General features: G+C 49.9%; 3 protein-coding genes across 12 annotated transcripts in view; 2 read left to right on the forward strand and 1 right to left on the reverse strand.

Annotated features, from left to right (window-relative positions):
- The window catches only part of SGSM1 (small G protein signaling modulator 1), an 82,479-nt gene extending 78,858 nt beyond the window's left edge, over positions 1-3,621 (forward strand). For all 3 annotated transcript variants that reach the window (XM_082417388.1, XM_082417387.1, XM_082417389.1), the window contains one exon: positions 1,461-3,621. In XM_082417388.1, coding sequence (XP_082273514.1) covers positions 1,461-1,549 — 89 coding nt within the window. In that variant the 3' untranslated portion in view covers positions 1,550-3,621. The remainder of the gene's footprint in view (positions 1-1,460) is intronic.
- Positions 3,622-8,055: 4,434 nt separating this feature from the next.
- On the reverse strand, positions 8,056-22,539 carry LHFPL7 (LHFPL tetraspan subfamily member 7). The gene is made up of 4 exons (XM_082417635.1): positions 13,767-22,539; positions 12,556-13,412; positions 11,627-11,765; positions 8,056-9,576 (listed from the first exon to the last, which is right to left on the reverse strand). Exons 2-4 carry the CDS (start codon positions 12,754-12,756, stop codon positions 9,314-9,316), a joined length of 603 nt encoding a protein of 200 aa, XP_082273761.1. The 5' UTR covers positions 12,757-13,412; positions 13,767-22,539; the 3' UTR covers positions 8,056-9,313.
- A 441-nt stretch (positions 22,540-22,980) lies between these two features.
- Positions 22,981-26,803, forward strand: part of KIAA1671 — a 187,016-nt gene continuing 183,193 nt past the window's right edge. For 4 of the 8 annotated variants that reach the window (XR_014251839.1, XM_082417372.1, XM_082417374.1 and 1 more), the window contains exon 1: positions 22,981-23,099. The gene's annotated coding sequence lies outside the window, so the exon portion shown is untranslated. The remainder of the gene's footprint in view (positions 23,100-26,803) is intronic. The other 4 variants (XM_082417367.1, XM_082417370.1, XM_082417371.1 and 1 more) reach the window with 1 other exon arrangement.

A 26,803-nucleotide genomic window follows, 5' to 3' on the forward strand; every position in this document is an offset into this window, starting at 1 on the left:
TACAGTTACTGGGACTTCCCTGGCAGTCCAGTGGTTAAGACTCCACACTCCCGATGCAAGGGACATGGGTTCAATCCCTGGTCGGGGAACTAAGGTCCCACATGGCACGCGGCGTGACCAAAAAAAATAAATAAATAAAAATAAATAAATAAATAAGTACAGTTACTAATGGGTGTGTTCACCTGTTGGGCTTTGCACAACTTCTCAAACCTTGGAATCATTTTGAACCCCACCACCTTCATTTCTTATTCCACAGTGATTTTCACATGATACTTGCTTTTATCACGGCAACTGCTTGCTGAAAACCTAGTTTTTGCAAAGCTATAAAGCCGTTGATAGGAATGTCATGAAATTTGCAAACTCACTTGCGTTAGCAGTTTATGTGGTGTTCAGCAGATGTGGAAGATAGCGGTATTTCCCTCAAAGTTTCCATGTGTTCACTGTGGCACCCTGGGATTCCTCAGCACCCAGTTTGGGAACCATGGTCTTAGTGTTTTTGTTTGTTTTTCTTTTTTTCTTCTACCAAATGATTTCTTCCTTTCTTGGGTTTTTGGTGGTTTTTTTTTGAGGTTCTTTTTTTTTTTTAATGTTACTTATCCCTATTTTTATTTTTTTTATTTCAATTTTTATTTATTTATCTATTTACTTGCCTGCGTCAGGTCTGAGTTGAGGAACACAGGATCTTCGTTGCGGCATGCGGGATCTTTCGTTGCGGTGTGCGGGCTTCTCTCTAGCTGTGGCATGCGGGTTGTCTCTCTCTAGTTGTGGTGCGTGGGCTCCAGAGTGCGTGGGCTCTGTAGTTTGCGGCACGTGGGCTCAGTAGTTGTGGCACGTGGGCTTAGTTGCCCCGTGGCATGTGGGATCTTAGTTCCCTGACCAGGATTCGAACCCACGTCCCCTGCACTGGAAGACGGGGACTACCACTGGACCACCAGGGAAATCCCCAAATGATTTCTTTATGATAAATGTCTAAGTTTAGGATTATTCTGCTTTGAAGAGCTGATCATTTTGTGTCACTCTCGACAAAGTGATTATTGGTGCTTTCTCCCCTCCCCTCCCCCTCTCCTTCTGTTGCTTCCTTCCTTCTCTACTTTTAAGCATCTACCATGTGCCTGGCATTGCTTTCTTAAAAGGTGTCCAGTCATTATGTTTGTAGGAGGGTGGTGGGAGGACCTAATATTTTTTTAAACACACACACTGAGAGCCAGCTTCGTCTCGTTTGATCTCACAGTAACCTTGTGAAGTAGGTACCGTTATGGTTCCCATTTTACAGATGAGGAAACCGAGGTCTGGAGATGCAGGCCTTCCCCAAAGTCTCTGCTTCCAGAACTGCTCTGGGGGTGATGCCAGATGATGATGATGATGATGGGGATGCCCCAGAGACCTCTCCGGGCACTGAAAGTGCGTCCCGAAGATGGACACAGAAGGAGGCTCATGAGATTTTACTTCCGCTCTTTCAGAAATGGCTGAGCGACACAACACCAAACACGTCCTGAAGCTGGCCCGGGACCTCGTGTACAAGGTGCAGACCCTGATTGAGAACAAGTGAGGACCATGTCACCCAGGCAGCGTCAGCCGAGCCTCCGCCCACCTGCCTGTCCTGCCTGCTTCTCCTCCTGGCTGCCCAGGGAGCAAGGTCCTGGCATCTGTTCCCGAGCATGGACCTCTGTGCAAAGAGAAAGTACCCCAACTTTGGCCACCAGGCAGGTGGGATCGAGGGGTTGCCCCTTCAGTTCAGCCTTATGTTTCCTGTTTGACCAAAGATCGCCCAAGTCTGGGATTTCTCCCTTGTGGGAGTTGGGAGTTGTTGGTGTGCGGAGGGAACATCTTCGTTCATGGTCCCCAGAATGGTCTCCTCCCTCTTCTCTCCCATCCCTCCAACTGTCTTGTCGGATGAGACTTGGGGAGGGAACTTTTTGGAAACTGGTATAGGAGAGGTCTGTGGGGCTACCTCTGTACTCTGAAAGGGGCCTTTGGAGATGTTCCAGAACGTGGCTGGAAGGTTGGCCTGGAGCAGAGCACTGTTGACATTTAATGCTTTTTGGAGGGATGCTGCCCTGTGCACTCTTGGAATTTGAGCAGCCTCCCTGGCCTCTACCTACTACCTGCCAGTAGCACCCTCCTCCCCAACCCCTAGTGACATCCCGGAGCTCCTCCAGACGTTGCCAAATAGCCCCATTTGAGAACCACTGGCTTGGAGGAGGGGCTACAAGTGTATCTCCTCTCCACTTTCTTTGTACCTGAGCCGCCTATATCCTGAGACTTTCTTCCATTTAGAAAAGGCACATGGGGTCCTTTGCACATCTCTCTTGGGGTCCTGGATTTCAACCATTGTGTATTTCTCATTTTTTCTCCTCCACCTGGCCCAGGAGAGACTTTTTTCTTCTTTTAAAGAATGACGTCTGCCTGTGAGAAGTGTCTGTAAGCATGAGATAGGCCTCTTCCGGGTCCTGCTCAGGGGCCCCCGGGCAGGGCCGAGTCCGCATCCCCTTCCTCTCTTCCCAGGGAGGACCTCGCCTCTCCTTCCATACGTCGGGTCTGATGTTCCAGAAGCTTGGAAGATGTGTGTTGGTGCAATCCACTTGTTTAGGGAGACTGGCTTTTCTCTAAGTGCCCTTGCTCACTCAGGACAAAGGAGGGAAATGAGGACAGAGGTTGGCCCAGGTAGGGTATGTCGGGTGTTTTCCTTGGGAAAGAAACATCAGCTGGTGAACTGGTGCCAGGGTCACAGACCAGACTGGAAATGGTCCCCTCCATGTCTTCACACAGAGGGTCACCAATCCCCGAACAGGCCCTAAGCGAGCTAGTTTACCCTGCCTACCTGTCCTCCCAGGAGAGTGGTCCTGCCAGCCCTTCTCTTCCGAGAGTGTACCAGAGTCGGGAGAAACAGTGAGAGTTGGGAAGGGATGCTCTTCCCAAGAATGGCAGGTAGGATTTTGGAGAGGGTAGGAGACTCGTCAAGCACTTTGAAGCATTCACAGAGGGAGTGCATTAGTCCTTCCGTCCTGAGCAAACCAGGATGGGGAGCAATCCCTGCCTGGAGTGCTTGTGAAGGCGCTTCCCTTGGACCCAGCACTTTAGGTTGCACTGAACTTCCGCCTGAGTAGGGCCTCCTGGGCAGGATGGATGAGACTAGATGGCCCTTGCTTCCGAAGAACGCTCCGTGAGAAATGCATCTCCTCGCCCTAGTCCCCCACCTTCCCAAGATGGGAGAAAATGTATGAAAGTCCCCTCCAGATGAAAGTTTATTTTGCCATTCAACTGTTCACTACAGAGGATGTTATTTTAGCAAGACCCAGGTCCTAGACCTTCCGATTCTTATTTGTTTTTTGACAGACTAGTCTGAAAGTACAGCACAAGATCTCTTCTCTGCCTTCTCTCTTGGTGTTCCAGAGAGCGTCGTGGTTGTGATTTGGAATAACTCCTATTTATTTGGCTTACTGTGTTTATTCGGATCTCTGTACGTTGTGTGTGTCCTTGTGTCCCTGAATCGTATGCGTGCGAGTTGTTTTATCTATGGAGTGCCCTCCTTTTCTCAGTGTTGCCAACATATCTTGTTACAGTTTACTACAGAGTTGTGTCTATAGAGAGAGAAAATATATATAAACAGAAACATGTGAACCTGGGTTATTTTTTGTTTCTGTGTTTGGGAATTTTCTTTTTAATTTGAAAGAAAGAAATGCTTGCTTCTGAAGACTGTGTCCTCATACCCCACCCTCCACCCCACCTCAGTGACCCAGACACAGAGAGGGACATATTCTTATGATAGACTCCCTGGTCTTTCCCCTGAAAGTTCAAGGCTGGTGAATCTCATCTCATCCTTTGTATCAGTTAGCTGTTACCACAAGTAATGCTGTGTAACAAACCACCCCAAATCTTAGTGGCTTCAAACAGCCATTTATTTAGCTTGTGATGATTCTGTAGGTCAACAATATGAGCTGGGTTCAGCTGGGCGGTTCTTCTGGTCTCAGCTCGACTTCTTTGTGTGTCTCTGGTCAGCTGATGGCCAGCCAGGCTACTCTGCTTTTGACAATTGGCCGGCTGTTGTCTAGGATAGTGGGAGAAACTGGGCCATGTATCTCCCATCCTCCATTAGGCTAGCTCAGGCTTGTTTACATGGCCATGATGGCAGTTTCTAAGAGAGCAAACAGAAGTGTGCAATGCCTCTTGAGACCTAGGATTGGAATTGGCATAAAGTTACTTCTACTATATTCTTTTGGTCAAAGAAGTCATATGGCTGAGCTCAGATTGAAAGGATGGAGAAATAGATTCCACCAGTTGATGGGAGGTTTTGAAAAGTGACAATGAAAAGGGCTGTAAGTACAGGCAGGGAAATAATTGAGTATTTTTGCAAACAGTCTACCATGTATCCCAAGGTCCATGCACAGGAGGGGTCCCAAGATGGTCAGCCGTTGGACTCAAGAGTATACCTCTAAGTTGATGCCTCACTGTATCCCCACTGCTGAGCTAGCTCCTCTCTCACCCCCAGTGTTGCCATAGACCATCAGCTTATCTCCTCAATATCTATGATTCCCACTCACGGCTGCCATTCTGAACCACAGTCTTTGGGCAATGGAGACCTCACATGGATCTCCAGCCCCAGCAGCCTCTAACCATGCGCCAAGGGAAACGTCTGGTTTTCCGCTGCAGAAGCAAAGCTTGATTTAGTCTAATGAGCACCCATCAAAACTTCAGGTTTTCTATAGAAAAAGTTAGTTTCCAAATGAGCCAGCGAAGAAAAGGAGTTTCAGGTGGCGTTGGTGGCCTGGCTAAGCCCAAGTCACCACTTTCTTGGAAGATTGCCAGCAGAGGTAAGTCTGAAGCCACACAGCAGCAGGCAGGTGGGGACTTGTCTTTTGCTGGCCCACATGGGGCTCTCTTAGTGGGAAGGTGTGCTTCTTCCTGGGAGAAGCTTCTGAGAGCAAAGACTGGTCCTGATGTTCTGACCATCCTTTGAAGCCACTGGTCTCATTTCCCCAACTCCAGCCATAGCTTGGTACACGTGGCCCTCCCCCTGGAGGACCCCACTATTCTTGCAGCTGCCTGGCACCACCAGACCTGGGTACCACCAGCATACCTGTTACGTGTGTACAAATGTGCAGTTACATGCGCTATTGACTTACGGTAAAGGACGATATATTTTGTGGGAAAAAAATCCTAAGAGAATGTTTTGCTTTTGTAAAGGTTTTCCTAAACACATGCATTTGCACCTTGCATAGATGTGAGAAGATGAGTCTTGGGCCACTAGGCACGTTTTCGTGACTCAAAGCAGGGATGGAGAAGTGGTCTTTGTTGCCATGTGTATGGCACACACAGTTGTCACTGTGGACTCCTCCTCCCCCCCTTTTCTTCTTCCACCACCTCCTCCTCCATCTTTTCCTCCATTTCTTTACCTTCTCCTTCCCCCATCCCTCCGATTCCTCTCCTCTCCTCCTTCTGCCTCCTTTCCTTGTAGCCATGAGCATGTGGATACTGTCCGTCACCATGTCTTCTGCCTGAATGTTGCTGTTCGCATTCAGAACAACACTGCTGGGTTTAGATCCTCTGGCTGTTCTGTCATCTCTCTTCTAAATCACGTTCCATTTTCTTTTCACCTCGAGCGTTCCATTTGGCTTGTGGGAGAGGCCATGGGGCAACTGAGAAGCACTTATGCAAAGAGTTTGGAAGGCCCCGACCATCCCATTTCAGAACAGCTGCAACCATTTATGCCATCCTGTTTCATCTTCCTTCTTATCCCTCCCTCCTTCTCTCCCAGGCCTGAGGTCCCAGCAGCCCAGTGGGGAAAGGAGGTGAGGGTACAGTCAAGGGCAGTGGGAGGAAGTGGTTTAGATTTCTTTCCTTTTCAACAGATACTCAAGTTTGAGAGACATTAGATCCATCAATCAATGAGTCTTCTCCCCAAGTTTTATGACAGCATCAAACTCAAGTCACCTGCAGTCCACCTTTATGATTTGGACCATATCTGTGTACCATCTGTACTATCATATCTTTACTAGTTTTCTTTTTTCTTTTTACTTTTCGGCCACACCGCGTTGCATGTGGGATCTCAGTTCCCCGATCAGGGAGCGAACCTGCACTCCCTGCAGTGGAAGTGCGGAATCTTAACCACTGGACCGCCAGGGAAAGTCCCTTTACTAGTTTTCTTTAAATCAACTCATTTTTTAAAACTTCAAACTTATGGCAAGCCAGGATCATTTGCATAAACAGAAGATGGTTGTAAAAGTAAATATTATTTTGCCAAAATACTATTTCCCACCAAAGGCTTTCTGAAGCTTGCTCTCTTGCCATTAAGAAGAGATGTACTAAGGGTTTGAGAGGTTAAAGACATGCTAGCACCAGACGAGCCTTTCTTCTTGGAGGACTTCAAGGAAGATTGAAGTGGGAGTGACTTTCTCACCACACCAACTAAAATCATGTCCTATATCTTTGTCCACATGCTTGGGGAGGGATGACTTAGGATCCCAACTCTGCCACTTCCTGGCTGTGTGGCTTTGGGCAAGTGACTTTACCTCTCTGAGCCTTGGTTTTCATTTCTGTGAACTGGGGGTAATAATGCCTCCCTTGGGTCTGGATTCAGTCCTGGCCCCCCTCTTTCCACTGGGACCCTCTGCCCCTAGCATCACTGGGGATGATTTCCTGGTTGGGACCTCAGTTTCCCTGAGTTCCCATCATCTGTCTTGCTCAGGTTCTCAGGTGAATCTTTGACACAGCTCCTGGAGGAGAACTGGGAAGGGATGAGCTCTGAGCCCTCTGGGGCTATGACAGAGCAACTGGAGTTAGGTGTGGTGAGGCCATCAGTTCTTGGCAGGAGCAAAACCCACTCTGACTCTGTAGTTTGCGTCGGGTTCTGCTGAGTCAGGGAAGGGCTCTTGGGTCTCTGTGCTGCTGGCCTTTAAGCTGCTGGACACATTGAGAGCTTGAGCCCAGGACAGGTATAGACTCTAGAAGGAGCACAGTTTGATCCTTTTTGGAGTGCCAGCTTGCCAATCCGTTGCTAAGTCAACCTAGTAGAATTCAAATGACCTACAGAACGATGCCGTTCCCTGGGGACTTTCCATTACATCAGGGTGTTGGGCAGGAATCCTCCAGTATCTTCCTGGCTTGCTTTATTCAATCTTGTGGGCCCAGTGATTTCCAGCCTCGGCAGGTAAAGGGCTCCTGCAAACAAAGAATACCTCTTATTATGATGAACAGAAAATAAGACAGACAGATCCCTCTGTCTCTTGTCAAATAAAGACAGCGTCTGTGTAAATGCTTCTGCTTCATAGGCTGCAGATTTGCTCCCTTTGGCATTGCTGAAATTGTTGAAAGAGAAAATTAAGGAACGTGGGAGCTGCTGTAAGGTTATCACATAGAGGAGGCGGCTCATCCCTAGCGCAGGTGGGTGACCTGAAGCTGAGTTTGGGCTTCTTCTTGGTGGCATCTACTTGCTGCTTTTTGCACTGGGATGGTTCCTGGGCCTCCTGGAATCTTCCCACAGAAGCCTGACTCACATCAAAGTGCTTCTGATGACACTTGAAACATACCACTGGTCTTCGAGTCCATTTGGATACCATGTGGTGGCTTCCTAGGTTTTCTATTACTTTATTCCCTTATTCTCTTACTTTTTAAAGTAATTATTGTCCTTATTGTTTTTTCTGAAAGACGAATGCAAGCTGCATTCTCTGTGGTCTGTGTGTTTTCAAAATAATAGAATCGCTCTAATAATACAATATTGTTGTTTACAGATGTTCTTAGTTGAACATTTAAAACCAAAAGAGTTTGGTGAGCTGGGTCGGGGCAGAGATAACAAATTCAGGTGTTATTTTGCCTCCATCACAGAGTCTGACAGACCTGGATTCAAATCCCAGCTCTGCCACTGATCGGCTGTGTGACTTTGGGCAAGTGACTTTGTTTCTCTGAGCTTCAGTTTTCACTTTTGTGAAATGCAGATAATAAAGCTTCCCTTAAAGAGAGAGTTTGGTATCCAATATTTTTGCTTGCCTGGCATCCTTGCCCCATTCTAGGACCAGCAACTTCTCCCATCTTCTGGGGAAATGTATCTCCTACGTTATAATTATAGTTATAGTCTAGTGAGATTGCTGACATGCCCCTCCCCCCAAGGTGGGCACATGACCCAGTTCTGGCCAATCAGATTCCTTCCCTGGGAAGAGAGCGGTTCACTCTTTCTTCTGGGGCAGTCTAACTAGAGGGGTACCAGCCTGGAGCTGCCTGTGACTATGTCTCTTGCAGGTAGGGGAGCAGGCATGGCTGCATCCAGCTACTCAAGTGAAGTCTTTAGAGCTCCCTCTTTGTCAATCTTGTGGTTCCACTGTTGTCCATGTTGGCTTATACAGGTCCCATGCCCATCTCTGAACCAATCATTCTGACTGGGCTTGACTGGCCATAAGGACTCATTTGTCCACCCTAAAGCCTGGGGTGGTCAGAGAGTTGCTGAGGGTCATTCCCCAAGGGAAGATTAGGGCGCTTTTCCCAAAGAAGGGTGATGGGTCTTGATAATAAGCAAAGGCAACAGACTGAATCCATCCCTGGCAGAGAGAGCAACGTGTACAAAGGGGTGGAGCTGTGAAGAGACCTACTGTGGGCTCAGAATTCAGTGTGGCTGGAGGGAGAGGTGCAGGGTTGGGTGAATGACAAGAAAGAAGCTGAAGAGAGAGGTTCAGACCGGATCGTGAGGGGCCTCATGTGCCCCAAATAACAGTGAAGTTTCCACATCAGTGGGATTATCCATGGAGGGGTGAGATAGGTCCTTACTGCCTGACACCCGCCCACCCCCAATCCCCACATCAGCACTGGACCACCTCTCATCTATAAGGGGCACTCACTAGATGTTTGATGAGAAAATGAAAAATTTTCAAATTCTCCAAGAGGAGGAGTTATAAAAAGGGAAGGATATTTTTATTTTATTCTCTCATAGAGAATATGCACATACTTATTAAAAGATGTAGTATTGGAGTGGTGAGCACGGATTCAGAATTGCCCCAGGCACTTTTCATGAATAGATTTATCATCACCACAGTCCTGTGAGATAGGGATTATAATTATAGCTAAAGTTTATTGAATACTAGTGCCTAACATCGTGCTAAGGGCTTTATTTATATACAGCATCTTAATTATCATAACAACCCTATGAGGTAGGCATTATTTCACACACACACCCATTTTACAGAAGTATACACCGAGGCCCAGAGAAGTGAAGTGTCTTGTCTGAGGTCACACAGCAAGGAAGCAGCAGAGGTGGGATTTGAACCTGGGTGCGTGGTGATTTCATACAACTGTTGCATGGGCTCTTTTTGCTTCTCCTGAGATATTTTTATTTGCTCATTTCTGGCACGAGGATGATGCTGTCAGTGTCACTGGAGAAGAGGATGGTCCTCCGCTGGACCTCGGTCACGTGGAGCCACCTGAACGTGGGCAGGAGGCTGGCCAGGACTGCGTGGAAGATGGCAGTCACATAGCCCCAGCCCAGCCGGCACTGACCACTGTGGTACACAGAGGAGGCTAAGCAGGCTTCCTTGGCAAATGGGGAGGCCAAGCTGATCGGGAAAACCAGCAGGCCCACAATGGTGGCGATGGCTAGAAACAGCAGCAAGGAAAACCAGTGTGTCAGTCAAGGGGCTCTGGGCTGCCTTTCCTTCCCAGGACTCACTCATCCACCCTCCTATCCACCCACCCATCCATCCATCCATTCACTTATTTATTGGCTCATCTATCCTTTTATCCACCGATCACTCAGCTTAGCCTTCCACCCATCTGTCCATCTAATCACCCATCCACTCATCCTCTCCATTCCTCCACCTACCTATCCATTCACTCATCCATCCATCCATCCAACCAACCACCCACTTAGCCACCTGCCTTCCACCAATCCACCCATCCATCCATCCATCCATCCATCCATCTATCCATATTCCAATCTACCCATTTTCCCCATCCTTCCATCCATCTATCCATTCATCCATTCTTCCAGTAATATGTCTATTGATGCATCCATCAGCTCATCCACCTACTTACCCACCCTACTCCATCCATTCACCAACCCATCCATCCATCCATGCACTCATTCATCAAAACTGTTAGGCACTCTGTCAGAGGTACTAATGATACTAAGAAAATGAACCAGACACCTCCGCACCTAGAAGGCACTCCCCGTGCAGGAGAGTCACGTGACCTGCAGCCACCCTTCAGCCACTCTCGTCCACTTGAAGTTCCCTGCACGTGCCTTGCTCTCGTCTTTATGCCTTTGCCCATGATGCTCCCATTACCTGAAACACCCTTCTACATTTGGTTAACTCCCACTCATCCTTCCAGGTTCATCTCAGTGATGCCTCCTCAAGGAAGCCTTCCTTAACACCTTCCACACACTGGGTCAGGTACCTCTTGGAGTTTTTCCTTGCATCCTGTGCTCATCCTCTTGTGCCAAATATCCACTGAGTTATAACTGCCTAATACACCCCACCCCCAGTAGACACTGGAGGACAAGGACTGTATCTCCATCCATTGATTCAACAAATATTTAATGAGCAACTATTATGTGCAAAGTACCGTGTTAGATGCTGGTGATATCAAGGTAGACAAATCCTTGCCCTCATGGAGCCGATGTTCTAGTGGAGAGAGATGCACAGTAATCAAGCAGGCAGATAAGATATTACCAAGCAGGCAGGTAAGTGCTATGAAAAATGGAAAGCAAGGTAAGAGGAAGGAGACTCTAAGGAGAGGGAAGCTCCCTTACCTTGAGGTCATGGAAGACCCCCACTGAGGCAGTGATATTTGAGCAAAGCCCTTAATGAAGTGGGAGGAGCAAGATGTGAAGATCTGAGAAGAGAGAATTCCAGGCAGAGGGAACAAGCTTGGTTTTTATGAGCAACAGAAAGCAAGCCAGTTTGGCCGGAGCATGCTGAGCCTGGCGGAGCAGGTAAGAGATGAGGTCAGTGAGCGAATGAGGGCTTCATCAGTGGAGCCTCATTGGTAACAGGAAGTCATTGGCGCGGATAAGCCAGTCCGAGTGGCATGGTCTGATTTCAGCTCTAACAGGACCCACTTGGCCAGAGTGTGGCAAACAGACTCTAGGGGGCAAGGGTGGCAGCAGAGAGACATGTGAGGTGGTCACCTCTAAACCAGGTGAGAGATGGTGGAGAATTAATTGGATGAAGGTTCAGTCAAGACCTGAGCTAGATCATCCCAAGCCGATGTGTGAATTAGAGAAAAGCAGATGCAGCCGGGCAGACGCAGCCCTGCAGTTTCACAGCTTAGGGATTGGAGCATGGTTAGATTTCAGCAGCTCTCAGCCCTCGGCTGGATGCCCTTGTGCAGTGCACAACCTGCCCAACTATATATGATGGTCCTGGTAAAAATGATGCAAAGTGGATGGATGGGAGAGAAACAAAGGAGGACAGACTATTAAGACTGGGTTTGGATAAGGGCAAGAGAGGGTGATGCTAAGGATACCATTCCCTACCTCCAATTTCTGGTTTGTTAAAGGACCTGGAATAGTCTACAATCTAGGGTTTATCTCTGAGATTCAACTAGGAGGCAAGACTCTGCTTACAGGCTCATTCATCCATCCATGCATTCATTCATTCATTCCACAAACATGTCTGGAACACATATGTGATAGAAGATTTACCTGCTGTTGCCTGCAGCCCTGGCATTGGGCCACTGCCCCTCCTTGGGCACAGCCCTTTGGGGGCTAAGGCCCAGGACAGGAAGAGAATTGCATTGAAGGCCAATAGGAGCCAGCCTCCAAGGAGCGTCACAGCTGAGACCTGCCAGGAAGAGAAAGGAGGGAGGGTGTTGTCTGGGGTGGAGGCAGTCTCTGCTCTCTCTGCTTAACTGATCAGCTACTGAGTCCTCAAAATCCCACAAGGTCTGTGCTATTATTATCCCTGTTTTACATATAATCAAACAGAGATATAAGGAATTGGAGTCATTTCCCTCAGAGCACACAGCTAATTAAGAGGTAGAGTCAGAATTAAGATCTAGATCTACAACCACCATGCCCTCCCTTAATTGAGTACCTGCTATACAGCAGAGTCACCAAGAGAGGCACCTTTGTAATCATCGGTTTTGAAGGCTGTGACTCTTCCTTAGAGGTGCTGAACTGGGAGTCCCAACCCATCGTGCCCATTGTTGAATTTGGCAATTTGCAGTGACTTTCAACACCTTAGCTGTGGTTTTCAAACCTAGCAGCGCTTAGATAGAGGATGACCAGGTAGGTGTGTACAGGTTGTGCACTGCACAACTCTAGGAGATGCTTTTGGGAATCATCACAGAAATGCATATTGACTACAGTACTTTTCCAGCAGATGGCAGTATAGAGTCCTGAAGAAGGGGCACCCTTTTCCTAATTTGTACAAAGGCACTGCACGCTGGCAGCTGCCTTCAGGATCATCCTGGGTGTTTGCTAACAGGCAGATAGCCAGACTCCACCCCGCACCTACGAGTCAATGGTTAGAAGGAAGGTGGGCAGAAATTGGCTTTTTTTTTTTTTCTCTCTGATGGGTTTAAGAGTGCCCCACCGCCAGGTCCCAGTGAATCCATGAGACCACGCCTCACCTTCCAGGCAAAGTCAGGAATATCATCCAGGGACCTGAAGGTCCCACAGCTCTGGTTCCAGCTGTTACCCTGAGGCCAGGAGCAGTAGGTGAGGACACCAAAGGAGAAGGTGGTGGTCTGGAACCAGGCAGGAGAGATGAGGCTGAGGGCTGAGATGCAGGTTAGGGAGAGCCCCAGAGCTGCCCACACGCTGCCCACCATCAGGGAATGTCAGTGACCTAGAGATCAAGGGACAAGATTAGTGGAAGGAGAGAAACAGGGGCTGGCAAAGGTGTCCCCCCTCCTCCGCCAGCCAGGGATCTGGTCCTGTCTTCAGATCACAGGTCATTAGTCTCCCTTCACCCTGGGATGCACTTGGAGGTGTTAATAACTGGGGTGAGGGTGGGTCTTTTCCCTAACAAGTTCTGGAAGTCGAAATTCCAAATTTTAGAATGAATGTTAGTGCTTAAACAGACCTTGGAGCACAACCAGTCCTCATGGGAAATGATCATCACTGGTCCATGCAAGCCCCCTCTCATGTTTCATTAATTCATTCATTTATTCCTTCATTCATTCGCTCTGCCCATCAAGGCTTGCACTTTCCAAAAGTTCTGCTTCTACCCAGAGGGAGCACCTTTTCCGAAATCCCACACAGATGCTGTGTTTCTAGCAACCACCCTGCCCATCAGCTATCTCCTCCCAATCCCTGACCATTATTTAATGTGTATCTTTTTGTATGGAGGTATTTTTGCAAAATCAATATTGTTCAGTATATGTGTATTTTTCATGTATGTAAATGGCATTGTTTTATATATTGCTGTTCCACGTGGTGCCACATATGACCCTTGAGGGCTAGTCAGGTGGCACCTGAACCCAGCCTTAAATTTTATTTATTTATTTATTTTTTAATGCTATTCTTGTCTGCTTACATTCTTTTTATTTATGTATGTATGTATGTATGGCTGTGTTGGGTCTTCGTTTCTGTGCGAGGGCTTTCTCTAGTTGTGGCAAGCGGGGGCCACTCCTCATCGCAGTGCGCGGGCCTCTCACTATCGCGGCCTCTCTTGTTGCAGAGCACAGGCTCCAGACGCGCAGGCTCAGTAATTGTGGCTCACGGGCCCAGCTGCTCTGCGGCATGTGGGATCTTCCCAGACCAGGGCTCGAACCCGTGTCCCCTGCATTGGCAGGCAGATTCTCAACCACTGCGCCACCAGGGAAGCCCTGAACCCAGCCTTAAATGCCAAGAGTTATTTAGTTTTCAATTCTCCTTCAATCCTTCTCTTTGCACCAAGGAGAAAATTTCTGTTGGAGCTAAAGGGTCTTAAACATCTCCCAAGCATCTGTCAATCTCCTCTTTTTAAAAGACAGGGAGCCTTGAGCAAGCAATGGAGTCTAGTGAGATTTTGGGGATGTAGTTGAATTTTCCTTGTATTTGTTGTGGTGTTTTTGTTCTATTTTTTGGCATGATACTGGTTATCCATTTTAAATTAAAATCTATTTTAAGGAGAAAGAGAGTTGATTTCAAGTCCGGTCTTACCAAAATAATAATAGAGGTTGGATGAGGAGGCTGAGGCAGGATGGTGGTTTGCTAATAGCCAACATTGTCACTGATGGTCAGAAGTGAGGCCCAGAAGGGCTGAGGCAGCCTAAGGGCGCCCAGGGTCAAAAGCAGCTGAGCCAGCCAAGGGCACCTACACAGACTTTCCAGGACTTCAACCTTGGGTTTCACTTTGGGACTCTAAGCCCAACCAGCACTTTAAACGTGGCCAGAATCCTGGGCTTGGCGGCCAGCCAGTCCTTCTACCACTTCCCAGCTGTGTGACCTGGAGCAAGTTACCCCATTGCTCTGGGCCTCAGTTTCTCCATCTGTAAAAGCAGATTCTAAATCCCAGGGGGCATGTAGTGTTGGGTTCAATCACTGAGCAGGATGATGTGGTAGAAAGAAGCACACAAACCATGTTTCCCCCATATGACCTTGGGGAGGTCACCTCGTCTCTCTGGAAACGGGGATAGGGGTGTTGTGAAGGTTCTAGGGGGTCAGATGCAGGTGTGTTGCAGGGAGAGGGGCTGAGCTAAGCCTGGGAAGGTAGGTCAGGGTAAGGTGGCACAGACATTTTATTCCCAGGATTAGAAAAACCTCATGGCAGCTAGCCAGCAAATGAGACACGGCCCCTTGAGGAAGGGAGGATGGATTTTTGTCCTACGCCAAAATCAGCCTCAACTTTGGGGTTGGCAGGATCCCGAGGGGTGTAATTCCAGCCAGGAAGCTGGGGAGCCCAGAGCTGACTGAGGCCCGTGATTTTGCCTCTCTCTGGCTGCCCCAGTGCCTCTCCGGGCGTTTCTGACCTTGAAAGAAGTTTTGTTCTCCAGATAATGTGCTCAGTGTCACCTGGGAAAATCACACCAACCGTCCAGGTGCCCAGAAACTTAAATGAGGCATTATAACCCGAAATCACATCCGGCCAGGCTTCAATTACCTGGAATCCACCTAAGGGAAACTTGAAAGGGATTGAATATTTTCTCCTCCAGCTCAGTGCTTAGCTGTTAACGGCAGTTGACAATTCCTGAGCACTCATCAAGCCCCATTCTAAACTCTTTCAGTGCCTCATTCAATTTAAGCCTGTGGGCCCTCTATGATAGGGTGGGTAGTACTGTTATCTGAGTTCCCATTTTACAGATGACAAAACGAAGCCTCAGGAAATGAGTGGTGGACTAGGGACTCAAACGCAGGGAATCAGGCTCCTGACTCTGGGACCTAAACCCAAAGTGATATTAAGGAATTAGTTTAAAAGTCAAATACCCCAGCGTTTTTTAGGAGCTACCCAGGGTTAGAATTTGGTCAACCCTCCCACCTGCTCCAGCCAGTGAGCATAGATGGCCAGGGTAGCCATAGTCAGCCAAGGCAGGAGGGGAACTGGGATTTGGGTATTTAGAGGTGGCTGCCAGAGCCTTGGTATGTCCCCACAGCCAAGTGCCTTCCTCACCCTGGTGTCCATGTCCTCCTCTGTGAACTGGAAGGAATTGGTCATTCATTCATTCAACTTCTATGTGCCCAGCCCTATGTGACCTTCACAGATACAGTGGTGAACAGAACATAGTGCCTGCCCTCAAGGAGCTTAGGGTTTCGTGGGCAAGGCAGACAAACAGGATGGAAGAATATGGTCCATCATCCATCCATCCAGTCAACAAATATTTATTGAGCATCTACTATGTTCCAAGAACTGTTCTAGGTGCTGGGGATTTAGTAGTGAGGAAAACAGACAAAACCACTGTCCTCATGGAGCTTGCACTCTAGTGGGAGAGAGAGACAATAAGGAAATAATATATAAGATGCTTGATGTAAATAAGTGCCACAGAGGAAAATGAAGCTGGGAGGGGAGATGGTGAGTGACTGGGGGATGGTCAGGAAAGCCCCATGAGAAGGTGACCTTTGAGTAAGAGCTGAGGGAGGAAGCCATGTGGATTTATGGGGGAGGAAATTCCAGGCAGAGGGAGGTGCAGGTGCAAAGGCCCTGTGGTAAGCGTGTACTTGGCGTGTTGGCAGAAGCAAAGAGGACCCGGTAACTGGAAGGAATGAGGAAAGGGGGAGAGTGGTGGGCCTTGTAGGCAATGACAGATCTTTGGCTTTTACTTTCTGAGTGAGATGTGGAGTCTGGGGGTGGTCTCAAGCAGAGATGTGACATCACCTCTCCCAGTGTTTTAAAAAGATCACTCTGGCTTCTGCATGGAGGAGAGGCAGAAGGAAGGGCGAGGGAGAAGCAACCAGAGGCAACTTCAGTCGGTCAGGTGAGAGACATCAGTGGATCCGAGAGAGAGGAGAGAGGGTGGGTGGGGGCAGATTTTGGATCTTTGTTGAAGGAAAAAGGCAGGTCCGGCCAACCAACTTTGCTTATGGATTGGACTTGGAGTGTGAGGGACCAAGAGGAGGCAAGGATGCCTCCAGGGCTTTTGACCTTGGCACCTGGAATGGAGGAGCTGCCCTTACTTGAGATAGGGAAGCTGCAGGAGGGACCGGTTTGTTAGGAGAGGTGGAGATATCTGGGTGTGGTGTAGCCTAAATGAAGTCTGAGATGTGTATTTTGCCAACCCATCGATCAACAGATGCAAACAGACACAGCGTCACACCAAGAGAAAGCCCAGGGCGACGTTGGGGCAGGCTCAGAGGAGGGGCACCTGATCCAGCCTGGGTGCCAGGTGACATCCAGGCTGAGATCTGAAGATGGGCAAGTCGGGTTTAGGGGAGGACTTTGACCCGCATCCCTTATCTCATTCTCCTAGCTGCACAGCCAGGTCAGCCCGACTTCTGGTGCTTTTCCAGCTCCATTACAAGTTGGCTGTGTGAGCTGGTCAAATTATGTTGTAATGTAATGGCTCCAAGCCTCTGTTTCCCCATTGCAGTGGACTGAGTGTTCGTGTGCCCCCCAAAATCACATGTTGAAATTCTAACCCCAGTGGTGATGGTATTGAGAGATGGGCATTTGGGAAGTGATGAGGTCATGAGGGTGGACTTATGAATGGCATTCGTGCCCTTATAAAGAGACCCCAGGGAGCGCCCTTGCCCCTTCTGCCATGGGAAGACATAGCAAGAAGACAGCCATCTATATACCAGGAAGTGTGCTCTCACTAGACACCAAATCTACCTGATCTTGGAATTCCTAGCCTCCGGAACTGAGAGAAATAAATTTCTGTTGGTTATAAGCCACTTAGTGGCACTAAGTGTGTGGCACTTTGTTATAGCAGCCTGAGTAGACTAGAACACCCACCTGCAGAAGGATGGCCATGTCCTAGACCAGTGGGACTTAACCTTTTGGAGGTGATGAATTCCTTTGAAAATAGGATTTAAAAGCATGGATGCATCCTTCATGCAGACTTACTTGTACACACACACCCACACCCACCCACACACACACACACACACAGTATTGTAATTTCAGGGGCTCATGGACCCTTAAAGCCCATTATGGCTCCTGGACAATACTTTCCTCTCTCCCCATCCTGACCTCACATCCTTCTTCCCTCCAGACTCACCACACTTCAGGTCAAGACCCTCCAACGTGGCCACTTCTTCTCAGGCTCCAGCTTTGACCGTACGTCTGCGACCTCATAACAGGTGTCCTTCCATTTGAAGGAAACATTCAGGCTGCTGAACAAAGTCCAAGTGTGTGATAAGCTGGCCTGAGGGGTGTGTGTGTGTGTGTGTGTGTGTGTGTGTGTGTGTGTGTATTTTCCTTCCCAGTTCCTTAAATCGACAGGCTTTCACTGGGCTGCTGGGTGGGCTGGGCAAAGAGGGAAAAGCCAGCCCCAAATCAGGATATGGTGAGGGTATGGGGGTTCCTGGGTAGGAGAAGACATGAATAGGGATTAACCGATCTACGATTAAACACCAGGTGTTGAAGTTCTTGCCACTGTGCTCTCTACCTTTCTGCCTTGGTAATTCTAGTTGAGGGATATTTCTCTGGGATCTGGATATCTACCCTGCAGGCTGTGAACTTGCGGAGAGTAGGCACCGGATCTGAAAAATCTTTGTCCCCCATATTCAGCATAAAACTTGGCACAGAATAGGCGCTTGTCTTGTCTTTGCGGTAAGTGATGGAAGTACAACTCCAACTCAATTAGAAACGAGAAATGCATTGGCTTACATAATTGAAAATTCTGTGGGACAGCTTCAGGCACAGCTGGCTCCAGGTGAACAAGCAATGGACCTCTCTCTCTCCATCTCTCAGCTCCATTTTCCGCTGAGTTAGGTTCGCTCTCAGGCAGATTCTCTCTCACAGTGTTGACTTCTGGTGCCTCCAGGCTTAGCAACCCCAGAGAAAAGAAAGCTCCTCTTTGCACATAGTTGCCGCAATTGCTGTGATTAACACTCACTGGACAAGCTTGGGTCCCATCATTGTGGCCAGGGAAATGGGATGCTCTGATTGGCCAGACCTAGGACCTGGGCTCAAGGATTAGGGATTGAGGGCTGGAGAATGGGGATTAGAGTAAGCATGTCATGAGGCTCACCGCACTAGAACTACATGGACTAAAGTTGGGGGATGGGGTGGTTTCTAGGAGGAAAACCAAGGTGCTGTTAGCAGAGGATGGGCCGTGGATGCTGGGAAAGTGAGAACAAGAGGCGTCACTCTGATGCTATAAATGCTTACACGACAAATAAGACACATCAGTTGGTGCTGTCAGAAGCAGGAAGGTTCAGTGATGCCTGAGACCGAGGCTCAAGTCCCAGCTCTGCCACCCACACTCAGTGTGGCCTTGGTCAGGACATCTCTGCTTTACTGGGCCTCAGTCTTTCCACTGTAAAATGAGAGCCTCTGGAATACACCAGGGTTTTGAAGAGATGATTGCCAGGGTTTTTTTCCCACTCATTTGGTCATGTATTCTTTTTTTTTCTTTCAATCAGTATTTGTGGAAGGGCTTTGGAGTTAGTCTGAACTGGATCTGAATCCCAGTGTGATATCTCTCAGGCTTGATCGATGCACCTTCTCAGGTGTGCTTAGCTGTGTCCTTCCCGGCCACCCAGCGGCACTGGATGCCATCAGCCTCCGCTCACCTGCCCCTGCAGGCGGCCTGGGTCAGTTGCTGCAGCCACTTGGCCAGCTCAGCCTGCGGTGATGAGGCCTGAGTCGTGGCTTGGTCTTCCAACGACCCCAGCTGTGGTCCAGTCCGACCTGACTGGATCCTTGGCTGGGGGTTGGGAATAGGGTTCTGCTGCCTCCTCTTCTAGACTCAGGTGAAGCTCTGGGTGTAGAACTGGCTTCCCTCATGGCTGCCTGGAGGTGTAGGTAACACAGCCCAGACATGAGGAGCAGTTGGGCCCAATGGTCACTAATGGCAGACAGGAAAGGGGACGGGCCAGCAGATGAAGTTCTTGCCTTTCATCCCTGCATGTTTCACGTGGCTTCTCCAGAGATGCCCTGAGTGGGGGAACTCCCGGCCGTATTTTCTTGGAAAGCTGTGGCCAACTTAGTAAGACACGTCTTATATTTGCTCTCCCTCCTTCTCAGTCTCACAGTCCCTTTTCCTTAACTCTTGTAAAGCTAGGATTTCATCCCTAATAAGGCATTAGCTTATAAATCTTGCCTCAGGCTCTGTTTTCTAGGGAACCCAGGCTGTGATCCTAGCTGTGTGACCTTGAATGATTTACTTAAACTCTCTGAGCTTCAGATCACTTACCTGTGAAAAGGAGATAATATAGCATCTCTTATAGGATTGTTGTGGCGTTTAATGAGACAGCTCAATAAATTACAGCTTTCATTAGTATCACTACTGTGAATGAGGCATTGGATTGTATCATGTGAAAACATTTATTCAACGTTGAACTCCATGAATATTTATTGGGGGTCAGCTCTGATTCAGGTATTATGTTAGTCTCTGCTCCCAAGGAGCTCACAGTCTAGAAAGTGAGACAGAGAAGTAATTTACAGTGTCATCAGTGTCTAGTTGGGGCTAGAAGACTCAGAAGCTTCGGCATGGGGGTCAGGGATGGTAGTCAGGGATGGCTTCTTGGAGGAGTTGACTTTAAAACTAGGATCTGAAGGACACATAGTTGTTACAGATGATGGAGGGCAAAGTGTTCCAGACAGAGGCCATGGCATGGGCAAAGGCCTGGTGTTGAGAGGAAACATTTCAAAGAACGTACTGGCTCTCCCCCTCAAGGAGCAGGTAAATTACAGGAGAAACAAAATGAATAAATATACATCAATGAAAATGTGTGAATATGCTCTTTGCCAAGGAGTGTGTGAGTTCTAGAGCTGTCCTGTTCAATACAGTAGCTGTAGCCACGTGTGGTTATTTAAGTTAATTAAAATGAAATAAAAAATTCAGCTCCTTGGACACACTGGCCGAATTTCAAGTGCTCAGTAGTCATCTGCGGCTGATGTTGGACAGTGCAGATATAGAACATCTCTGTCATTGCAGAAAGTTCTACTGGACAGAGCTGCCAGAGAGTCTGAGAACAGAGCTGCCGGATCAGGACAAACTTTCTGGAGGAGGGGGCAAACAATGGCAGAGAAGGGGTTCTGGGAGAGTCCCTGGGCGGCACTGTCCTCTCTCCTCAGGAAGAGAAAAGCCAGGGCTGGGAGTGGTGAGTGGGGTGTTGGCTCTGAAAACAATGTACAACCTGACACCTCTTTGGTCAGGGTGTAATCTCTGGGTGTGTGCTGGCTGGCAGCCTCTCACCTGGGAGGGAAGACACAGGAATGCAGACAGAATCAGCTAAGGTGGGGCTGAGCCAGGAAGTCCCGCCCCTTCTGGGGCCAGGAGGACTCTGGGAGTTGTAGTTTGGCACGTCTGGGATTTCCCCTCAAAGCTTGATGTGGGTAGAAGAACTGACACTGGGCATGGGATGGGCATTTCTTGGGGTGTAGAGTTGGGGCTGAGCTGGCTAGGGCTGGGGACACATCTGAGTTTGGGGTTTCTGTGATAGGTGGCAGAAAAAGGACTGTCTTCTCCCTTCGCCTGCTTAAGTTCTGGGATAGAGAGGAGAGGCCAAGATGGAGGACTAAGCTGGATGGGGAGCTGAGAGGCATCCAGTTCAACAGAATCCTCAGCCCACACGTTCTGGTTCATTGAGATTTGCCTGGGAGAGACAGGAAGTTCTGATAAGGTTAGGGAGGAGAGACAGCAGAGGGTATCCTATCAGCTGTTGGTCATTCATGCATTTAACCCAATATTTATTAAGCGCAGTATTTATTGAGCACTTACTATGTACCAAGCCCTGCTCTAGGCACTAAGAATAAGGAGTGAACTAAAGAGATAAAAGCCCCTGCCTCCAGAAGTTCTAGAGAGGGCAGCAGACGATAAACAGTGATTTGCCTTTGCTCATACAATATACATGTAATGCAAAAGTCCTGCTTAAAGGTTGATTTTGAGGCATTTTAACTTTCAATCCAACCATTCTCTGTCCCCCACCACGAAGACTCCGCCCTGGGAGTGGTAGACGTATTTAAAAGCCACTCAGTTGGGTCCTACTGATGGCTGTTCTCAAGACATCCAGATACAGATTATTCTAAGATGTAAGACGTTGGGACTTACCTGGTGGCACAGTGGTTAAGAGTCCGCCTGCCAATGTGAGGGACATGGGTTCGATCCCTGGTCCGGGAAGATCCCACATATCGCAGAGCAACTAAGCCTGTGTGCCACAACTACTGAGCCTGTGCTCTAGAGCCCACAAGCCACAACTACTGAATCCTGTGCACCTAGAGCCCGTGCTCCGCAACAAGAGAAGCCACCACAATGAGATGCCCGCGTGCAGCAACGAAGACCCAACGCAGCCATGGGCGTCATGGGGCCACTGCCTCACCACTTCTGGGTTCCATCACTGTGGGCAAGTCTCAGGCTGCTGCTTGATAAAATGGTGATACTTACTCCAAAAGTGCAGATTAAAAGAAACAAGAGATATGATGTGTGTATCTCCTGTAACAGTGGTGCCTTCTTACACACACACACAAACTGAGAGTAAGACAGGTAAGAGAGATCCCTGCCAATTCTCTTGAAGCCACACAGCGTGATGTTCTTTTTCCTCTCTTTGACTTTATTGAGGTCTAACTGACGTACAATAAATTCATGTATGATTTTAGGTCCTTCAGTTATTAACTCTCCGTACATTTCCTTCCTAAGGACGGAAGCACGAGTCACAAAATACAATTCAATTTATTCGTGCAAATATTGTTTACAATGTCTGTAAGCTCCACGAGAGCCTGTATATTGCCAGATGCTTCACCACTGGGTCCCTGACATCCAGCATACTGCAGGTGCTTAATAAAGACCTATGGAATGAAATGAGTAAAGGAGAGCAAAACAGGCATTTTCCCATTCAGGAGCAGCTTCCTTCGATTCTCTCAACTTGTCCAAAAAGTCTCTATATGCCTCACACCTCAACCCCCACCTCAACACAATGGCAGCAGGCGTGGCATACAGTAGGCGCCCCAGCGGAGTGAACAACCTCCTGCCAGGCCCCTGGTCCTGCGGTCCCGGGTGCAATTCCCCTGATTGCCGCGAGGCGGCGCGAGCGCTTCGCGCAGACACCCCCCACCCCCCCCCCACCCCCCCCCCACCCCCGCCAAGCCGGCGCCCGCAGCCCAAGAGATTCAATGGGCGAGGCTCTACCGTGCGCCTCCTGAGTTACCGGGCTGCATTAGACTCTCAGGGGCGCAGACCCGGCGGCCGGTCGGTGTCCATTGCGGGGGATCCCAGCCAGAGCCGGGGACTGACCCCGGGAATGCGGGCGGGGATCATGAACAACGTTCTGAGTCCGGCGCGGCGGGGTCGGGGCTCGAGGGCCGGGACCGCTTCCGGGAGGAGTGTCGGGGCAAACTCGCGACCTCTGACCTGTCTGACCGTCCCCCGGCCCTGGCGCCGGCCGAGAGCACGGGTCCGCTGGCAGCGCTCCGCCCCGGGGCCCTCCGCGCAGGCGCCGCCGGCCACGGTTCCCATGGCGACGGGGGCGCTTCCCCGCCCGAGGCCCCGCCCCCAGCAGGCTAGGCTGCGCTGGGCCGCGGGCGGCGCGGGCAGGTGCCACGGGCTGCGGGCAGGTGGAGGCGCGGCGGGCCGGCGGCGGCGGCTCTAGGGTAGGTTGAGCGGCGGCCGCGGTAGATGGGGGCAGGCCATCCTCCCCCTGTCCCCGGCCTGCGAGGGGGCTGGGGAGGCGGCGGCCGGCGATGGCCGCCAAGTTTCTGCTCGGCTGAGGCCCCGGGAGAAAAGTTGGCAAAGTTGGCCGGGGAAGAGGTGGGGACCCGGTGGATCTCCCGGGGCTTTGGGTCTGCGAGGAGGGGGCATCTCGATTTGGGAGCCGGGAGGTCTGTCTCTCGAGACTTGGGAGTGGATCCCGCGGGAAGATCCCTCACTGGGCAGCCAATGGATCCCACGCCACCCAGTTGAAGACTTGGGAGTCGATCCCAGGAGTGGATTGGGCGCTGGTGGCCTGGGGTCCCATTCGCTCCCCAGCCTGGGGGTGACTGTGGACGGTGATTGGAAACTGGGAGCTAGTTGATCCCTCTCCTCTGACCCCCACTGGTCCGAGCCTTGGGAGTGATTCCGAGAGGAGATCTGGTGGCCGGGAGCTGGGGTATCGCTGGAGATCCGTACCCAGCCTGGAACTGCTAAGATCCGGACGTCCGTGCAGGTTGGAGGCCCAGGAGGTGGACACGGGGAAGCGGGGGTGCTGATCGAGGCGGAGCCCGGGGCGAAGGGATCCTGCGGGCACCTGGGGCGGTGGAGAGAACAGCGCGTGGGGCCCCACGGGCTCCGGGGCTCCGGACGCGCCCTCCACGCAGGGCCTGCGCACCCCTCCGCGCGCCTTCTCAGGGCAGAGGCGCCCTGATGGGATTAAGGCTCAATCCCCCTGCTCCCGGTAGGCTCGGGTGGCCCCCACCCCAATGGCGGCGCTGCCTAGGGCTACAGGCGGGACCCAGGGGAAGGGAAGCGGCCCGTTGACCCCCGAGCCGGGCCCGACCTTTCCACACCCTCCTAGCACACACTCGGCACGGAGCCGCGGCGCCGCGCCCTGAAACCCTGCTTCTCCGCTGGTCGGTAGCCGGTCGGTAGTGGGGCTGCCGTGTGACCTCCGCGCGCCGCCTAGGTGGCCAGGGCTTCCTGCCCGCGGGACTGAACTTTCTCCAAACAGGAGCTGCCATTACCTTTTGGAAAGGAAAGGGCTATACCTGTTGCACAAAGAAAGTGCTTTTTCTTTGCAGCTTCTTTGTGACCTTGGACAAAACACTTAACCTCTCTGAGCCCAGGTCTCCCTTTCGGGCAAAATGGAGTGGGGGTGGGGGTCACAGTCCTCCCTCGTCTGGGTGACTGGCAGGATTAATAGGTATAAAAGGTATGAAACAGGTACAGGCTCTGTAAATATTAGTGGGCCCCTGTTCTGTGGTCTCTCCTTTCCCTTGTCTCATCCCCGGCCACTTCCCCTCGGGTATCTGAAGGAAGGCTCCAGAAACCCAACTTGCTGTCTTTTTAAACTGCAGGATTAGGCAGATATTTAACTTAGTCTTTCTTCCAAAGGGGTTTAATTGCCCCTCTGATCCCCCTTGCAGAGAGAAGCTCTAGGGTTTGGCTAATCAGTAACCAGGGCATTTGGACAAGACTTCTCCCTTGGCCCAGCTTTCCCTTTGCTAATCCATCGAAGCTCCTGGACAAACATGCATTCACCCCCCAGACACCGGTGTCTCATCCTTGGGACAGTTCCAGAGGGAGTTGTGCATCCACTAGCCACGGTCCTGGTGGTTTTATGGGGAATCCTTTTTAAAGGATTTGCATGCTTGACAAGGGGGCAATTATCCTAGAGAAGTACAGGGTTTCATTCAGTACAGTGTCTGGACATGTGAGAAGCTCATTCGGTCAACCAGTGTGTGTATTGAGCACCTACTATGTGGCAGACACTAGAAATGGTGGACCCAGGGCAATATAGGGTCTGTCCTCCTGGCTTGCGATCTAGCTGTGAGCAATCAGCTTGCCCTGCAGTCCAGTGAGGCAGCTGTACTGATTCTTGATGTTGGGGGTATAACCCTCACCCCAGATTCTGAGTCTGGAGGTGCCCCACCCCCCCTTGGAGGTCCTGGGGGCTGGCTTTTATTCAGAGCTGACCTTGGCAGGAGAATGGAACAGCCCACTATCTGGCCATGAGCCTTTCTCCCCTCTCAGCATCACCAGAATACATCTCTGACCATCTCAGAAAAAGAGCCTCAGAGGAATGTTTTAAATGTGCATTCATTAATTAATTCATTCAACAAATCTTTCAAGACACCATGTCAAAGAGGAGGCACACCCTTAAGGGGTAAATTCTTTGTGAAAAGAGGCAGTTGTCCAGAAGGAGAGAGCTGTGATAATGGGAAGAGGGGCTGATGACTTCTGACCTGGAGTGGGGGATGGTGGGCAGGGGGTTTGTTTCTTGGAGATCGTGCCCATGGGGAGAGGATGGCGTTATGCGCTGGAAAGAGGGAACAGAAAGGCCTGGGCACCTGGACAGAGGAGGGAGCATAGGGTGTTGGCTGGAGATCCTGACAGGGGCCAGGTCAACCATTCCCAGGGGTTTGGACTTTATACCGGGGCAGTGGGGCACTGTGGGAGTTTCTCTCGGGGAGAGGGATGGAGTCAGATGTGTGTTTTGGGAAGCTTGCCCATCTCTTGAGGAGGCTGGATGGGAGATGGTGTGCCAGGAGGCTGGAGACTGCTCGAAAAATCCAGGTGAGAGGTGATGACGGAACTGCACTTAGATAGAGACAGTGGTCAGTGTTGTGTTTCAAGAGCCATGCAGTTGAAGACCCCTTCCTGGAGGCATGGCAGTCAATCTGGAGAAGGAAATCCCCAGTGAAGGTGGCCTGAATATTTTAAGTGTCAGTATTTCATTCAATTCAGCAAACCTTCCTGAGCATCTGTTGTCACCTGCCCTGGGAGGGTCATAAACATCTGAGGGGACTTTACCTTGGAACCCTCACCACCTTCCTGTGTGAGGGGGTGGGGCTCATCATTCCCATTTTACAGATTCAGGACTCAGTGTTGTGGCAGTGAGGCCTTTGTCAGCCGCCAGTGGCAGAGCAGGGATTTGAACTTGCTTCCAGTTTGCAAATCGCGGATGTCTGGAGTTAGGGAAGTTGAGTAGAGAAGCCACAAATGTTGGTGAGGTTGGGTCAGGGTGCAGCAGGGGTAAACCCAGGGAGGCTTCCAGGAGGAGGCAGGGATAGAAAGGAGGGAGTCAGCCAGGGAGACTTGGGGGCAAACCCTGGCGCTGCCCCTTCCTGGCTGTGGTCTGAGGCCATGGTATTTGGTTTGAGACTCAGTGTCCTCATCTGTAAAATGGGCTCATGATAGAATACTCCCCTCCCTCAAAGGGCTGTTATACAAGTTGAGAGAAGCAGTGCATGGACATTACCAGGCATAGTGTCTGCACTGGTCTGTGCCCACTAAGTAGTGGGTATGATTATTATAATAGATGTCATCACGGCGTGTCATTTTATATATATATATATATATACTATATATATGTATATATACACACACTATATATATATATACACTATATATATATACACACACTATATATATGTGTGTGTGTGTGTATATATATATATATATATATATATATATATATATATATATATATATATATACACACACACACACACACACAATAGTGTTTCAGGCAGGTGGTGCCTGCCTCTCCCAACCTGGTCTGTTTGGTGGGGGGGGGGGCGGGGGGGATGTTGGATGACCATGGGTGACACTTGAGCTGAGTCTTAAAGGAGGAGAGGGCAACGATGAGAACATTGCC

Source organism: Balaenoptera physalus (genome assembly GCF_965194825.1).
Source record: "Balaenoptera physalus genome assembly, chromosome: 12".
Taxonomy (NCBI): Eukaryota; Metazoa; Chordata; class Mammalia; order Artiodactyla; family Balaenopteridae; genus Balaenoptera; species Balaenoptera physalus.